General features: G+C 43.6%; 1 protein-coding gene across 1 annotated transcript in view; it reads left to right on the forward strand.

Annotated features, from left to right (window-relative positions):
• The window catches only part of FAAP100 (FA core complex associated protein 100), a 673,738-nt gene that overhangs the window by 628,050 nt on the left and 27,190 nt on the right, over positions 1–18,498 (forward strand). Inside the window, exon 9 of the mRNA XM_069655145.1 lies at positions 18,366–18,452. Coding sequence (XP_069511246.1) covers positions 18,366–18,452 — 87 coding nt within the window. The remainder of the gene's footprint in view (positions 1–18,365; positions 18,453–18,498) is intronic.

An 18,498-nucleotide genomic window follows, 5' to 3' on the forward strand; every position in this document is an offset into this window, starting at 1 on the left:
GCTTCTTGCGTGTGGCATGGGCAGCGCTGTCAGTGAGTCGTTCTGATGGAGGAGGGAGCCGTGGGGGACCTGCCCCGGGCAGCACCACAGGTTCACCAGGGCTTAGTGCAAGGCTTCTTTCCGAGGCGCCGCCCCCGCCTCCTCGTTCACTGGAAATGTGCTGGATGCGCTCTGGAGCCGCGCGGGCATGGCAGGCACACCTTGCGGGTTCCCAGGTCCGCTCCTTCCGACCCACGTAGGACCAGGGAAATTGTTTACAGCATCGCGGCCATCTTGGAATTCCAATGATCTTTTCTTATCCTGGGTAAGATCCCTTCCCCAGGGTTCCAAGTTGACTCAGTGTTCTTCAAAGTAAAAGAAAAGTCTTGAATCAGTTCTTAATAGTACATCAACCACACTTCCAATGGTAGCAACTCCTTGTCCTTGGGTGAAAAGCCCTTTTCCAACTTCCAGCAAAGAAATAGCACCAATGGTAATCTTGGTTATGAGAAATTGTCTCTCCTTCCAACCAACTTACAAAAGTGCAAAAGAAGGTGCACTGTTTCCCCAAAGTCCATAGAACACAAGTCTTTAAGACTTCTTTGTCAGTTAAGCTTTAGTTACAACTGTGCTTTGGTATATGTTTCAAGATGCTTTCTCTAGGTTGCTGCTTCCCTTTCAACAACCACACTTGTACTGTTGGTACCAGGGGAACAATCCCTTTTGTCCCATAGTATGGTACTACTTAATACAACTTCAATGTGGCATCTACTGACAAGTTTATATACCACCAAAGCTTAGGTGTTACTACTACAGCGCAGTCCTTGAATTACTGGACATACTTTAACAGTATCCACTTCAACCTCTTCAGGTAGGCAAGGCACTCTTCCTTTTGATAACTTTCTCAAAATGGGCACCCTCTTTGCCTCTCCTGTCTTCTGCCACTTTACCAGCAGCAAGAAAATGATAGGTCAACTACCTCCTCCTTGAGTCCATATGACACTTACAGGCTAGATCCAAGCTAATCCTGATGAGTCAAGGATTAGTCATACCATAATTTGGTCATTTAGAAAAAACTTGTTCAATTATTTATATGCATTTTATGCAAAGCCATAAAAAGGACTAACACAAAGTCCTATACATCAATAGCTAAAACTACCAAAACCGTGCTACCCACTTATAATCTGAATGGAGTAGTGACACCAAACCTATTATAATGGATAAAAACAAGAACAAAGTGAACAGAAAAGAATTCATACACACGGGAAAAAAGTGAAAACCTAGTAACACCAGTTTGTTAATAACCAATTGGGATCCAATTCCCTCTCGTATACATACATGTCTCAAAGTATTCTTGGAGCGTTTATGGGTTATTTCTTTAATGTGCCTTTTTGCAACCACTCAACATTCATACTAGGGGCAAATCAAAGGTATCGGGGGGTGTATTCTACCCACTTCCCTTTGTTGAAAACTAATTGTGAAAATGAGAGATAGGAAACAAGAATACAGATTTCCTAATGTAAATTTTCTAAATGATCAAATTGTGGTATGACTAATCCTTAACTCATCAGGATTAGCTTGGATCTAGCCTGTAAGTGTCACATGGACTCAAGGAGGAGGTAGTTGACCTATCATTTTTTTGCTGCTAGATTAGTCTTCCTTTAGATAGTGTTGACCCCTCAATATCAAAAAAATGTTAGTACCCATTCTTAAGAATTTCTGCCGCTTCAGAATATTCTTCACAAGCAATTATTTCCCCTTTCCCAGCTTTGTGCGCACCTTTTTGCCAGTCATCAGTTCAAACAATTACCCAGAAGTGTAGTGCGACTCTTCCAGCTTCAGGTAATAATGCCAAACTTGTGTCTTAGGCCACTTGATGATTGGCAACTTTACAGAGGAGTTATAGGGCTCTTTAACTCTTGGCAATGCAGCTTTCACTATACAAAAGAAAAGGGGTGCCTCTTGACTTGGGCAATGATTGTTCTTCTCTTGATTGGTTTAAACTCTTTACTTTAGAAATTGTAAAATTGTCTCTTCTGGTTATGGTACAAGATTCAGTCTTTCAACTGAAAATACAATTGGTCAGACGCATCCCTTCTTTATAACAGATTTTCAAGGTTAAAGTTGAAGAAAGGATTGTATTTCCATGTAACGGGAACAGATACATTCTGACTTCCTTTGAGAAACACAATTGGGTGCCCGCGACCTTCTCTTGATGTAGTCCTCACTTTGTTACTTGTAACTTGTGTATTATTAGTATTACTTGATCGGGAATGGTTTACCAAGCGATCATCCTTCTTAATCGAAGTCACACGGCCATTCTGTTATTCCGCAACAGTTTAAAGAGTTCAGCAATGGAGTTTCAATGACTTTAGCTCTCCTGCGAGTATCAGGCCTTTTATAATATACGCGACTACTACATTTCCATCGTGAAATAAAACTTCAGATAAATAAACAGCTTTCACTCGCATTAGACCACATGTGAGTCACTTAGGAGCTGGCTCCAGTTACCGGCAAGGTTTGCACAGCGTGTTTGAACACAGTGCTTCACTCACCGGCTTCAGGAACACTGCTCTTGTGGGTTGCACTGCTTCCCCGACTTCCTTGACCTCTGCTACTACTTCTGGCTCACTGGCGACCCACACTCTTCTCCAGCACGGCTGTCTCCAGTCTGGCCACTTCAATTGGGAGTTTCTTTTTCCTCTAAGACACTTGGCTTGCTTTCTGCTTCTGTCCTTCGTCTCCTGCATGCTCGCAGCTCTGCAATCACAACAATTTGGCTCACACGGGGAAAACTCAGCCTCCAGCACATCTTCCTCTGCCCATTTGTATTTTATTTTATTGAGTCTTATATAGCGCTTTTGTCCAATGCGCTGCACAAAGTAAAAAGCAACGGTACAAAAATAATGAAGTATAAAGTAATACACATATCAGTTCTGAGAGCAAACATTTATTGACAGTTAAGAAGGTGATTTTTCAAAGAGGGAATAGACTGTGATGGATCGAAGAGATAGAGGAAGATTGTTCCAATGGACAGGAACAAGAAGCTGGAAAGAACAAAAGCGAAACTGAGCACAGGGTGGACGGAGGCCCGTCATTTTAAGAAGACAGGAAGAACAAAGAGAGCGAGAAGGAGTATAAAAAGTCAGAAGAGCAGCAAGATAGTCTGGAGCTAGCCCATAAAGAGATTTAAAGACTTTATAGAGAAAATTAAATTTAAGCTGGGAATGAAAAGGTAACCCTCCGAGAGATGCAAGCAAAACTGAAATGGAATTACGGTCGGAGAGAAGACAAAGTACGCAAACAGAGGAATGATATATAGATTTCAAAGGAACAAGACGAGAGGAAGGGAGACCAAAGAGCGTGACTTAACAATAGAAGAGTCGAGAGAAAATAAGAGAAGAAATAAGTAGTTTAGTTGCATGGAAAGTGAGAGAAAAGCGAACTTTGCGAATATTATACAGGTGAAAGTGACAAGAGCGGGATGTGAGTGAAATATGATGGGTAAAAGAAAGGTTAGAGTCCAGATAAAGACCAAGATTGCGAGCAGTAGGAGAAATGGAAAGAGTACAGGGGGGGAAAGAGATAGACACGGTGAACGAAATGTGTTGGCAGGGAATAATAGAACCTCAGTTTTCCCAGCATTCATGGTAAGGAAGTGCGCATCCTCAGTCATTAAGGTTTTGGGAGAAAAGGACGGTCTCAGAACTTCCAGGTGAAATCTGCTGTCTCCAGGTTCCGGCGTCCCTTCTGTGCTCCCACTTCCTCATGATTTGCCAGCCTCGTGCTTCTCCTCTGCTACTACTACTGCCAGTCTTCCATCTCCTGTTCCAGCTCCTTCTGCTCCTGCTTTCCTGCGGGGGCCTTTTATGCCTCGCAGGTTATGTGAGCTTCAGGTGTGGACTAGTAACCTCAATTGTCTAACCACTTCAATGGCTACTAGGCTGAATTGCCTGACTGCTACATCTGCATGCCCCTTCAGTCCTCTTCCTTGTCTCAGTCCTTCTGCAGGGCTGAACTGCCCCACCGGGACATCCCCCGGTAGGCCTCTGGTCATATAGCCTCTTTGGCGGAAGGATACAAAATGAGTGATCGCGTGCGTCACATGAATCTTCATGGATGTATTGCATTGAATTGACTGCCCAAACCCCTCACTGACCGAGGCGCGATGGCTGCACGCTTGGTTTCTTCCCAGCAGGGCTGGGCATCTGAACTGACTTGACTGACGACGCTGGCTTTTCAGCATGGGTGCGGAGTGGTACGGTTCGAGTGGTTTTTTTTAAATAGGCATCTTCGAGTTCAGCTTTGTGAGGATTGCTACAATTAATGGTGTTCAAGTGAGGCAGAGCAGACGCTGTGATGGCTCGTGGGGCTCACTGTGTAAGCATGGTGGTTTTAACCTCACAGCCGCTTTGCATTCGGTGGGCAGAATAAAGCCCAAATACTGCAACATGTTCATCTGTTCAATGAGTCATGTGAAATATTGATCTGATTTTGTGGATACAGCTGCAAATTACGTTGGTGCACGATGGCTGCAGAGTAGTGAACTTTTCTAGGTCCCATGCTGCCCCCAATCTGGAAGCCGTATGGTAAATGAAATGAAATGGAGGGGAGCGGCTGGCCTGGACAGTGCACCGGGGAACCGCACGTGCCCTGCCTGCACAGCACCTGGAGCCAGGACGGAAGTACCAGACTGGAGGGCGTCCTACGGAAAGCTGCAGAAAATGTCCCGCAAACCACCAGAACAGAACTGAGATGTGAAGTCAGACAGGTACCGTACGAACTTGAGAGCGTCCTTACCATTTTTATATGAGGCGACAGCTGGATAAAAGGCAGCGTGTGCGACCGCACATTTGTTTCATGAAGTGGAACTATTTCCTGTATTTTTACAGCAAGTTATTTTCTGATCATTCTGGCACCTTAGGAGCTTGCAAACAACATTGCACATGCAATTCTGCTCAGTGAGTGGTTGAAAGCACAGGACAGAGTTAACCTAATCTGCTGCAGTCTAAAGTTGTCTCGTTCTGCTTAGGTCTCGAGCGTGCCTCTCTTAAGACAGAGGACGGGAGCTTGAAGGGAACCGAGGGTCCCCAGAAACAGCCACAGGCCCCTAAGCCAGGGGTCCGGGCATGGAGGCTGGATCCCTCCTACTCCTCCTCCTCCTCGAGCATTGGCACGGCCTACCCCGTGTGTTATGTGATCTATTTGGTGTCCCCTTCACAACGTGTACCCCTTGCCCTTCAGCTGTATACACAAATTGAACAGCTTTCAGAGGCCGGCATTTCACCCCCTTTGAAGCAGAAACAAGTGGAAAGCGCCACAAAGCAGAGAGAGCAGTGGCCCTCCCTAGACGAACACTAGAGCGTGTAATGCGGGAATGTACACACTACACGTAAACACTGAGCCACGTGCACTAATATTCCAGGACCAGTACACACATACAGTAATATCCGCACTACACGCGCACACTGAGTAACGTGCATTCACATAGCACAATAAACAAAGCGCACACACACCGCTCATAGTGCAGTAAAGAAAGTCCAGCACACAGAGCACAACACACACACACAACACTCACTGAGCACAACACACGAATATACAGTAAAGCACACGCACAGCACTTCCAGTACAGTAACAACAGCCGTGCTCCTATACTGTGTAGCACACACCATACAACACTGTGATTCGAATCACTGATATTTTCTCTCTCTGAAGTGTGATACTGGGATGTCGTTTGGCTTTCAACTTTGAAGTTACTCATTACTCTAAGATGAAGCTTGCCTGTCATCTACAGTAGTCAGGCGTTGTTCTATGATTAAAAACACATTTTAAGCCCTACATCTAAAATCCTATCCTTCGTTGGTGGGTAGCTCACGAGATACATGTCCGCCTTAACCATGAGACCAGTTTGCATTTAGCAAACAGAATCCTGCTTCAAGAACAATTTAGTCGATTGCACTTCCAAGGTGGAAAAGGCTAGTACATTAAAGTGGGTTACCATCTGTTATTACAGCGCTTAGAAGAGGGAAGATGAAGAACTATATAAACACGCATTAATATTTCTCTTACTCTTGGATATAACTATTTACAATTATTCAGCTTCACATAAAAGGCAACACAAAAAGTCATACATGTTTTCCATACATGTTTGTAGTGAATAAACTGTTTGAAATTCTGAAGAAATAGTTCTTCATACCTCAATATAGTTGAAAACATTTAAAAACACAGTATGATTGGTCTAAGAAAATGAAAATATGCTGTTCATAATTAGAATCACGAATACAGAGTCCCTAGAGACACTGGTTTAAAAAATGGGTCTTTCATCTGACACAAATTTACTTCAGTAACCCAAGTTGAACAACGTTGTGATATCAATATTGCAATAAGTAGTTTATTGCTAAAAACTTGAGTAGCAAATCATATTTTATGGGCTGTTAATCAAGCAAGGGATTGCATTTTAAACACTGGATATATTTTGTATTTATTTATTGTAAACTAGCAAAAAGTAGCAGTATTCTGCACGGGTTCTGTAGACCGACATGATCACACTCATCAATTGTTGAAAATCAATGATCCTGTATGTCGCTGTTCCGAGTTGATTATCGCTTAATGTGCTTTGCACTCTGAGGTAAACTGCACCGAGAATGGGAGCGTGTGGCTGGCTGACATGGAAGGGAGGCGAGAGTTGGTGTGCTGCAACATATTTGGACCTTCTGTCTGCTCTCCCCACCTGTCGCATCACTCTGGCGTGTTGCAGTGCAGTGCAAATATCTCAGGAATTGTGCTTCATAGGGCCTTGAAACGTGGTTTTCGAGGCTTCTCATATTTGTTTTGCGAGCCGAGATGCTTAAAATGAGCTTTGCCTGGTTCTTCTACGTCCACATTGATGTGTTTCGCCGATTTCTGGCAACCATCTCTCATGTGAAGGGGCTGAAAGCCAGGGAAAGGAGTGGGGTGTCCAAATGTCATTTAGCCAGTAATGTCTGGAGGGTCCTAACAGGTAACTATGCAAAATTTTGTGCAGTTTAGTGGACTGGTGTGGAATTGTATAAGGAACAAACAACCAGATTTTCTTCTTTATATATAGACGGAGTAAGCCATTTGAGCAAAGCCACACACAGTACAGCGCCACCCAGTAGCCATTGCTGGAAGTTCCCCTCCAGTTCAAAGCTTAATGGGCAAGTGACCATTGCTTCACTGTGAAGCATTTTATAAAGGATGTATTGATGTTTGACTCGGACCCATTGGTGGGTGCTTTGTTAACATTTACAAAGCCATGATGTAGTAGTGAATATAAATACATAAAACCGACTGGTGGTGGGAAAGGAGCTGGAAATGAAACAGTAAAGGGGAGAGTAGAGGACAGACTTCAAATACATTTTCAGTAATAGCAATACTCTTGGGGTAGAGGCTGTAGATGATCGCATTCGACCCTTAGCCTCTCTCGTGGGAGGCAAGGAGGCTCCTAAGGGCAATCGTGAAGATAGTCATTGCCGGAATGTCCTAGAGTTCAGGGATATAGAGTTCCAGTGAGGTGTAGCTGGGAGGCGAATAGAATAAGCAGGTGACAGAACAGGGTGCAGGCGTTACGGTTAGATTGAGGAGAGCTTGAGAAAGTACAGTCCAGGGCGAGGGGGGAGTATAGTGTCAGCCAGGTTGGGCAAGTGTCAGCCCATGGATGGATTTAAACACAAGAATGATATTTCATTTATTGGTGTATTGCATACGTTTGACTAGGAAGCGATTTAGCTTGGATAGCCACCCCACATCATGATGCTGCTCAGAGGTGAGCGGTGATGGGGGGAGTTTTAGAGTTTGTTTTGTAAGTTTCAGTGACTTGATGGAGCAAAGCGAGTGAGGAGCGTCCATGGTGGAGACTAGTGAAGCAATCCTGCCTGCTCAGGACCGGAGTGGCGGTGAGTGTTCTGGTGGAGTAAAAGGTTAGAGGTTTACCGATTTTTACAGATGTTTAGGAGGTTAAGACTGGCAGCAATTCCAGTGCAGGTGATGAAGAGCTCAGGCTTCAGTTTGTGGTGAAAGAGCCCCAGTTTCATGCTTTATGGTATGGGCTAAGGGGGAAAGTATCAAGGAGAACGGGGCATTGGACTGAGGACTGTCAGCAGAGGTGGACTGGCCTATAGGGAACTCTGGAGATTACCCAGTAGGCCTCTGCACGCTGTGCCTTTTTTGTAGTTCCAAATTTTCCCCATAGGAAAAGGATTGGGCTTGGTAAAAATGTGTAATATGGGGCCACTTTGAACATTATTTCCAGGGCCTCTTTTTGTTCCCAGTCCAGCCCTGTCCCTCTGGCATTAGTAATTTGTTCTAACAAAATTAGGTTTTTCTACTTCTAAATTATTTTGAAAGGTAGCTTTAATTATTTTAATTCTTTGAGTAGAGTGGCTGTGAGATTTTGCTTTTTCAGAGGATGATGATTTAGAAAGGACAACATTTCCACAATCCTTTACATTTTACCCTTAGGAATGAGGAGGGTATTTAGTTCTAGATACCAAAAAGGTTCTTTCTTTTGGTATAGTTTGCTCAGATGTTACCGCCCTAGGGTTTTTAGATCTAATATGAGGTTGAGAGACATTAAAATGTCAATAGGTCATTACCTCTTTTGGTACATTGGTAAGAATCTTCTTGTCAGAGGAAAAATACTGCCTCATGTCCTGCGGAATCTCCTCATTACCCTGGGTTCCTTCTCCTCCCAGGTGATCCTCCCGCAATACACCACCCCCAGGGCTGGGATCTGGAAGCGTCTGCCTTCCCCATGCCACCTGGGAGGAGACTTTAGGCAGGGTTTCAGTGGGGGATCCATAGGATTCTTCACAACATACGCTTGAAGAAAAACATCAAATCCGGGTCCAATTCTCGTAGAACCATTAGCCGCACAACCGATGGTCACCAATTTCCACAATTTCTCTCACTAGTGGCACAGTACCTCTTGGTTTGTGACCATCTGTCACGCTGCATACTCATTTCAGACAAGCCTAAACACCTGGGCTCGGCCTCGCGCCGGCACTTCCAGACCAAACGACATCCAGCAAGACAACAACAGATACAGCTCTCTCTCCATCCCCTGTTCATTCTGCCAATGACCGCTCGACCGCAGCCACGGGTCTCTTCCTGGAGAACGTGATTTAGCCAACCTCATCACTGTGTTTCTGGGCTGAACGCTCTCTCACATCATGTGATGTTGACGTGCCCAGCCCAGTCATTGAGCCCTGGCCAAGTGACTTCATCATAGCCTCTCTGCCACCATCAGGCACAGGGCTGTAGCCGAAACGCCTCCGGAGCCCATTCGCTCCGACTAATGCTGCACTAGGCTCCGACTAGCGGCAACCTAGATCAGCTGATTCACACAATGATGGCTTAGACCCGACCACATAAACACTGCCACCAACAGCACAGCTATGAAATTGCGCTCCTCAGATTATGTATGGCTACTCATGCAGCAATGCTTTGTGCGTCACAGACTCGGCCGCTCCCTCTTGCACAGAGCTTCACAGAGGCTGCACTCCTCCTCATCCAGCTGCCCGCTTGCCCTTCTCAGACTCTGAAAGCTCACTTTTTGCTCTAACCCTGCCTCTTGCAGACACCTTGCCTGATTACGGCACATGGGTGCTCAACTGGAGAGAGAGGGTCTTCTGCTGTGGGAGGCGCCAGTGGATGTCCTCTTCTGCACTAATCCTGTCTTTAGAGGTCCCCCTAGCGCAGTCCTGATTCCAGTGAAGGCAGGTTCTTTTCGATCTTGTTGTCAGTATTGTAATGTAGGTGTCGCTGTACAGATGACAATGGGACTCGGATGTGAGACAGGTAACTGCTTTACTAGACAGTCTCTTGTGCAGGTAACAATCCAGAAGAGACACAACATTCCATATACGACTGTGATGACATCACATGCACACAAAAACCAAGAAGGTCCCAAAGGGGTGTCTTGGTTCTTTACAGTCCCCTACATACGTTGTAACACAAAAAATCAAAGAATCCAATTTGCTTCCAAAGTGCCCCATTGAGTCACTATCTTGCCCTCCAGCAAACACAACTACTGGCCCTAGTGTAAGGTGCAAAGCCCTGGTTTTTGCTAGTGCGCTGCCTATCTAAAGAAAGAGGACAACAAGAGATACTCGCCCTGAATCTAACAATGAATTTGAGTATGACATGGTGCACTTTCCTTTTAGATTGATATTTGTAATGGAGTGGCACTAGCACATCCAAGATGACTGAATCAACTTTATTTACAAGTTCATCTGTGTGCGTGTTTAAAAAGCCAGAAGGATCTGTTTAACAAAAGGTGTCCTTCGCCCTTGGTGTAGTAAAGTCCTGACCCCAATTTTCTAAATTAACAAAAGAGTTTATAAAAGGAATTTCTAAAAGACACAAATAAGTAGAAAAAGTGAATAGAAAGTGACGCATACACTTTATTAAAAAAAGAGCTGCTCTGCACCCAGAAGATTTCTTCACTCGGGGTAAACACATTCTTTACTGTTCAACTCCCATATATAAAACAGTCAACCGGTTTCAGCAGCACTGGTTTGCTTTGCTGCCTTCTTCCGGACTAGAAACAGAGCAATTTAATGATATGATATTTTATTTATAACGCGCTGAATACCCATAGGTTTCTACGCGCGGACCGGGGGATCGAACCTGTGTTGCTCCGTGTCATCTGGCTTCAAGGCGAGCACATTGCCCCTGAGCAATCCTAGAAGCTAACCCCTTTTTCCAGGATGCCAGGTTTCCATGTGCTCTAACGGCTACATGGGATCTGGAGAGAAGATAAAACGGAGACTTCTAACTTGCTCGCATTTATAATACTTACTATGTGACCTAAATAGCATACCTAGATCAGACTTTTATACTATTAGTTTAACCATTTCACTCGCCCTTTTCTGTTTCTGGAGGCTATAAATGGTTTGTTCTGTAATGCTTCACCTCTTTATGGAGGGGAAAACACATAGATTTGATAGGGGACGATGTTCAATCCCTCATTTTATCTCTGTTTTGTGGATTGTCTCACAAGTTTGGCGCGACTGATAGCTTATTGGGCCCCATCCAACACACATGGAAGACTACAGCAATAATGCTGAAGTGCCCACGTAGTAATGGGTCATGTTTCTTAAATGGTGCAGCCTCTACGCTTGCTTTTCATTGTGAAATCCCACAAACAAGACTTCAAGAATACAAATCTCCGACATAGTAACTGTGTCCCAGTTGTGACGTTTGCGAGCCCCGTCGGATGAATGCAAGAAACAGCACCATTGTATATAAAGTCAATGTAGCAGGAGTGATGCTTACAGTGATGCTTACAGGCTAAACAAACTCCATACTCACCCTTAATATGCAGGTGGGTCTATGTCAGTCTCTATCTCAATCTCTACAGCGAGACCGGTATCGCTTACCGTTCACGTGTTTTTTCCATGTTTCCTCAGCAGAGGTTTGGCGTCTCCAGTCCGTTAGGAACCAGGAGGCAGAGCGTTGATATCTTATATAAGTGCAGCGGTTCACTGTGTATGTGCGCGCTCAAGAGTGCGCATTTTTGCCCGCACATAAGAGCGCCATCTTTGTGTGGTTTCAGAAGGTTTTGCCCATATAGTACTTTTAGAACTCAACGCAAAAACACGTGACATGTTTTGCAAACATTCAAATAAAACTATAACTGACCGGGCCTGAAATGAACAGTTCAAGTACCAGAAAATAACCTGCAACATTTGTTAAAATATGTAACTGCTTAACCTGAGGAAAAAGCCGTTTCAAGAAAGAATAACGAATCTGCATTTTATGCTGCTGTGTTTTTGGGCAAAATATCAAATCAAGGTGCACCTGAAAATGTACTTTTTAAAAGCTGAAAGGGTGAATGGGGCCACTTTAAAGGATGCTAAAACTAATCCCATGACATTTGTATTCTGCTCAAGCCAACTCCCCCAAAATGAGAGGTGAAAACCAGCATTCCATGCTTTCTCGCAGAGATAAACTGGTGGAAGATGGAGCCATAAAGATATCAACTTGACCTGACTTTAAATCCTAAGCTGACGTTTATGGGTTGATTCTGTATGCATGTTACGCTCACCTGGTTCCCACAGGGGCGTCGATCGGACCCGGACAGCTGTGGTCTCCACCAACGTGATGCGTAGTGCCGAGATGACTGTCTGGACTGGCCCTCCTAATCTCGTCTGCTTGACCCGTAGAAGTATTCTTCTGCAAGTGGAGAAAGGGATTTAGCCACCCGTGGATTTTAGTGATGGCCCCCTCCCACTGTTCTCGTTCTCCCCACTTGTCACCTCCGATATCCCCTTTTAGTAACCTCACCTTATGTTTTTAAACGATGAGCTCTCCATCCTGCGTCGCATGCAGGGGCATGTAGATACCAGTTACTTCACTGGTTTGAAGGTACTGGAGGAGTTGCGGAGGAATACTGACTCCGGGGTTTATAAAGTTCAAAGAGTTCAACATGTCCAATGTTCACTCTTGTTCCATTCCCTTGTTGAATTGCAGCTGGTCCAAAAGAATATTGCTTGGAGGCAGCCGATGACGTTCAGGTAAGAGTCTGTATTACCCAACACTGTCCGGTAAAAGTTGCATGAGTTTAACTTGTTGTTTTCTCTCCCTTTATAGGTGCAGCATATGAAGATGATGCGTATTAAAGGATAATGCCTCCGGTGGTAAATCAGGTAAGCCTATGGTGGTAAGAGATTGTATTTGTCGGCTCTCTTGGCTCACCAGGTGCTGGAGTTCGACGAAGAAAATGATGGAGGCAGCACCGAGTCGAAAGATGCTGTGGACTGGTGAATATGGCGCGGCGCTGCTGCTGGCGATGCAACGCGTGCTGGAATAATGTCCTTTCCAGGCTCGGAGACGTTCTGGATCCGGAATAGGGTAAGGAATTAAAATAATGTCCGTGATCTAACCTTTTCTCCTTCTTTCCCCTTTTTCTAGGAGCTCCGGATTCGAGGCGGGCGTGGCAGAAGACTGGATGCTGACTTACAGGCACGGTGAGCATTACGCTGCAGGATGCAGAATAACGCGAAGCGTGTGCTGCTGTTCGGATGTGGTTTAAATAGCCTCCAAAGTAGTTCCAGGTAAGAAGTTCCCCTGAACCACACCTGAGTATAAAATAGTCCCTGTAATAAAATAGTCCCATCCAGGCCTCACGTTGGCTTGGATTAATTTGCAGCATGGTCTGCATGAGGTAAGTAATGTCTATGAGCATGGCGCCTATGGCGCCAGGACTGGTTTCTAAGATGAGCCTGGTGCCTAAGGTTACAGGACTGAACCCAAACAGCCCCCAGCGGGGCTGCTGGGGTTTTAACAAGTATCTGGATGCCTGCTCCCGGGGCTGATGGACTCGATCCGGATGCCCGGGGGTAGGCATCATGACAATGCAGTGGGCTTCAGATAAGGAACAATTAATGGTGGTTCAGCAGATCTGTGGTACCTAATCGTTCAATTCCCTGGGCACTCTTGAAAGCAGAATAAGAAAATACCTGGGAAAACAAAGGTTAATCTGAAAAATCTAGAGACCCAGTAACTGACCCAGGGGGGGCAGCGTCAAAAGTCATAACGTGCTGAAGAGCCAAACTTCAAAGACATTATCACCTCCAGACCCTGGGCTGTGCAAATATTCGCCCTGAACTAACAGCTAAAGAACTGAAGACTCCAGATGCTCTGTTGTTGGCATATCCAACTGCTAATGCTATTTAATATTTTGTAATTTGTATAGTGGAATTCACTATTTCACCCATAATTCTTGAACTGAAACGCATAGAAAGTAAATGTTTCTTTTGCAGTATTCAGCTATAAATGCTCGATTATGTGGTAGAAAATCAGAATTTGTGTGAGGTCATTTTCAGTATGCAAATTAAGTGAATTGCAGTTTCTCTTAAAGAAATAACGCACGCTATAGTGTCATATGTCATAGAATCTGCAGGGACGAGCCTGCCACTTTGAGATGCTTAATGATAGTTTGTACGGAAAAGTATCAATAAGTTAAAAGCCAAAATCTGTAGGTAATTAACCTTCGGTCCTATCATGATACAAATTGCATCAATTGATTCATGCCAGAGAGAGGAATATGGTGAGCAAATTAGTAAATTGGTCATATGTGTCATTATCTTGGAATGTGGCAATATGTAATGCAAGAAATCCCTGAGATGACATTACATTAAACGGGAGGTAAACTGGGTTTAGAAGTTATTCCCATTACACTGCCCTCTTCATTAATATGCTCAATGACTGCAGAGGGGTATGTCACTTTTGGAACACTGTCCAATCACATACATAGACCATTTAGATTGGACAAAATACACACACCTCAAAACGGTGTGGTTACTGTTTTATATAAAATTCAACACAAGCTCACTCAGGGACAGGCACTGATAGAATCACCCGCTCACTCACTGACTGATGCAGAGAAAGAAGAGTTGATAACAACGAGGAGAAGGAATATATTGCTCTCCTTTTGGACCCATTTTGGATTATTAGCAGCGGCCTGAAAGTGACGCCTAGCAGGAGTTAAACCCCATGCCTTCTTCAGTGGACGAAATAAAAGGGAGACTTTGGAGGAAAGCTGATCCCATCTTGCTGACTGATGCCCTCTTGTTCCTTGAACCAGTCTGTAAGGAGGTGCCCACCTGTCTGTGATCCAGCCAAAAAGGAATTCATATTTAAATTTGATCTAAAGGGGAAACAATTCTGAGGGGAATGATACTATAAAGGAAATCCCTCTGCCAGTCGTCAGGCCAGGGCACGGTCAGAATGCTGACTCTGCCCTCTGCCTTATCCAAGAATAGGCAGGAGCAGTGGTGAAGGGTGTCACATGACCCGTGACCCTCTTCCTCCAACATGATGATGTCTGGAGATAGAGAGAAGATCACTAGTGCGGCCCAGGAATATTTTTAAAATGAAAAATGGGAATGTTGTGTGTGAGAGGGAGAGATTTTATTGTTAAAGTGTGCATGCATGTGAGTGGCAAAGCGCATCTGCGTACTGGTGGCTGCTGTGTGAATGGTTAAGAGACACTGTATGCGTGCATGACTGTGTGAATGTGTACCTCCATGTGTGTGTGGGAAGGCTGCAGCTTGGAATGGGCATTGGTACATGGCAATACCAAGGTAAGGAAACATTTTCTTTGTGGCTGCATGCAGTGCAATCAGTCAGCAAGTACATGTTTTCTTACGATGGCATGGCATTTAAAAAATGCACTAGGGTATGGAAGGCATAGATATTTTGATGAGGTCCTCTGGAGGCATCTGGGCTAAGCTGAAAACTTGCTGTTGGTCCATTGTACTCACCATCAAAATGATTTGTAAGGTAAATCTGGAGACTGAACACGCTGCAAAAATGATATGTCATCTTTCACCAATATCTAGGATCATGAACCATGAGCGTACCTTGTATACTCTAGTAAGATTGCTACTAATGTGAGCTGCAATATGACATTGCCATAAGCCTTCATTATTTCATGTGTTTTTGGCCTTCTAGAATGTGCTATATTCAAAAATGCACAACTGGGGAGCAGAGCTTGTCTACATAGACCAGACGGACTGGATGCCCCGACCTAGAGCTTCATATTTAGAATCAACTTGATTGCTTTATGTTCATGGAGCATATCATATTGTGCAAAAATACTCATATCCAGGTATAATAGTTGGCATTATACGAGCATGCTTCAGTATTAAAGTAGAAAGAAGGACCAACAACTGGAAGCTCTCTCAGCCCAACCGGTCCTCAGTCTGCAACTCCAGTATCCAAGAGGCCAGTACAGCTGTATCGCCAGGAGCAGTTATTAAGGTGTAAACACTTAAGCCTGCTTATGATTCCTACATTTTCTTTTTGGTTTTTATCAAGTTTTCTTTTTGGTGTTTTTCTTTTGTTTTTTTACTTCAGTAGTTAGCAGCAACCTAATATCTAGAATTTACTTTTAAGATTAGGGTTGGAGCGGTTACATTTCAAAGAATGTTTTAAACTAAACAAGAGAAGGCTCGTGCCTTAAGTGTCATTATGCAGGAACTGATTTACACAGAACAGCAAACCAAGTGAACTAGGATAGGACTTAAGCTCCGGGGGGCGGGGGGTAGAGGGGGGCGGTTAAAGAAATTAAAGAGACATTTATCACACTGAATTTGTCACACTGAAGATAGGTATATCGACTGTAATTAAATGTGTATCTTTGTGTACTGTTTTGCACCTACTTTGTTAAAAGATGTATATGTATAGTAGAAATGGACTGCATCCTTTTGAAATCTTGCTTGTTATCTAATACGTCTGTATTCCAGGTGTGAAGCCCGTTTCCTTTCTCTCCACTGGTTGCTGCTCTCCCTATTACTCATCTGTGACTACATATCGCACCAAATATTCAGAATACTCAAATAAGGGTTCCACTGGCATTAAGTGAGTGCTGAAGCTGCTGGCCTGTCTGGCAGATCTAGCATTGCGTAATTTACTTCATTCGGCTAAATATGGGTTTACACATTTATAAGACTTAACCTTTTGGCTACCTCATCATACGATGAAGATCTGTCCCAGTCATCTTTCTTTGTAATAAGTGCACGAAAAGCTTATTTTAGAGGGGCTTAAAAAAAGGGTGCCCTCTATTTAGAAGAGTATCTCCCCAATAATGGTGAATTTAGCCCTTAATAAACTAGTGAGGTCCTTTGCCATACCTTTGCGCAGGAACCTGTGCACAGAATAGTACTACAACATTAGTCTTGTAAAGCACAATCCCTCATTTTGGTAACTCCAGCCAGGTGGGGTACTGAAATAGACACATAATGTCTCACGAGCCAAATTCACTGGGACAATGAAGCACTTAGGGCACATGTTTTTTCATACTTAAGGTGGACTCAGATTTCCATGTAAATCATACTGTTGTGTTCCTACTTTCTTTACAACCCCTTTTTCTCCAGCCGAACAAGATTTACACACTTTAAATGTAACATTAGAATATCTGATTAGAACAAAAAAAATATGAGAAATTCTAAACTCCGCTGTATTCATTATGATCCCATCAAAACTGAGTTTGCAACATCCAACTAGTCCATTGCAAGACAAATGTTTTTTTTTTTTTTTAATATAATGTGTTGCTATTAAAATGCAGGCAAACACCTGGCTGTAAAACCACTAACACATTCCACAAGCAGAAGCACTGCCTGTACGGCGATCTTAAGAAATTAATATTTTAATACCATGTATCTGCAGAGAGCAGTGACATAGAAGTCTATTTGCACCTTTACAAAAAAGTCTGTTTGCACCTTTACAAGGCACTTATGCATATATTCTGACTCTCGAGAACATAGTATAGACCAGCAAGACCCATCCATATCTTATTCACTTATCTTTAGAAACCTAAGGGATATACTTAGACACTCCAAATGGTGTTATGCTTTGCCAGATCGTGATAGCATGGCTGATCTTTTAAGCTCCCCTGCCCTACTGGGGCTTCTGGATGATATTCTATGGTGTGTGTATGATAATGAAGATCCTTTCATGGAAAAGGGAAGTTACTTACTTGTAATGTTAGTTTTTCCATTATGCACATCTTCCTTCTATTTATAAACGCCCCTGCATCCTCCCTGTCATGGCCGATAATAGGTCTCTACTGTTCGCATTTTATCCTTCTCTATAGTTACGGAATGAACTTAAGGCTAACTTGATACTACCGCGCATCATGGTGCTCTGTGGAGCTGAACTTTATTTTTTAAAGGTACAGTGACCAGCACTGTGGTCACTCCTCCACCTGTGAACTTGTTCTCTTTTTTTTTGTAATCCCTTTTGCAGCAGGGTTCTAAAAGCAGTTACATCCTGCAAATGTTTCGGTATTGGAAAAAAAGCATTTTATTAGGAATAATTGGGTCAGTTTTAGTTCAAATGTGTTTCGAGATTCTGCTCGTGTGCTGAGATATTTTATGTTTGTAATTTAATTGACGATACCCATGACAGAGAACTGGCATTACAGGGAAGTAGCTTTTTTTTTGTCAAGTCTCTATCTTCCAAAGATTGGTACGTGACATGCCCAGCCTTGATGTTTGGAAGCCTGCATGAGTATCACTTGTTCTCTAACAAATCAGGAATGCCCTCAAGTGAGACGGGTGCACTGTTTATGCTCCCATTCATTAATCTCTCCAAAGAAAGCCAAAGAATGTGGGGCTTAACATGCATGTAAAAGTCACTGAGGAACCCTGGCCTGTGGAATTGGCAATAATCTAAGATTTTGAATGTATAAAAATAGCAGCACAGTCGAACCGCACTTGAGAGTAGGTAATGTATCCTTTGCATGACATTTAATCCCAAACATCATAAGAATCTGTGTAAAGGAGTAGCAGTTGGACCAAAACTGTGCCTGCCTGGTTTTTTTGTAATGTGAATGCTCAATGTTTATATTTTAACAGAATTTGCTAATCCATGATGTTCCAAGCAGTTGCAATCCTCCTAACGTCCGAATAAAACATCTCCAGCGGATGATAACTAACAACGAGGTAAGATAGCAAGTATATGGAGTCCTTCAACTATAATGATCCAGTG

This window comes from Ambystoma mexicanum, chromosome 3q (assembly GCF_040938575.1).
Source record: "Ambystoma mexicanum isolate Mex_15411 chromosome 3q, UKY_AmexF1_1, whole genome shotgun sequence".
In the NCBI taxonomy this organism is placed as follows: Eukaryota; Metazoa; Chordata; class Amphibia; order Caudata; family Ambystomatidae; genus Ambystoma; species Ambystoma mexicanum.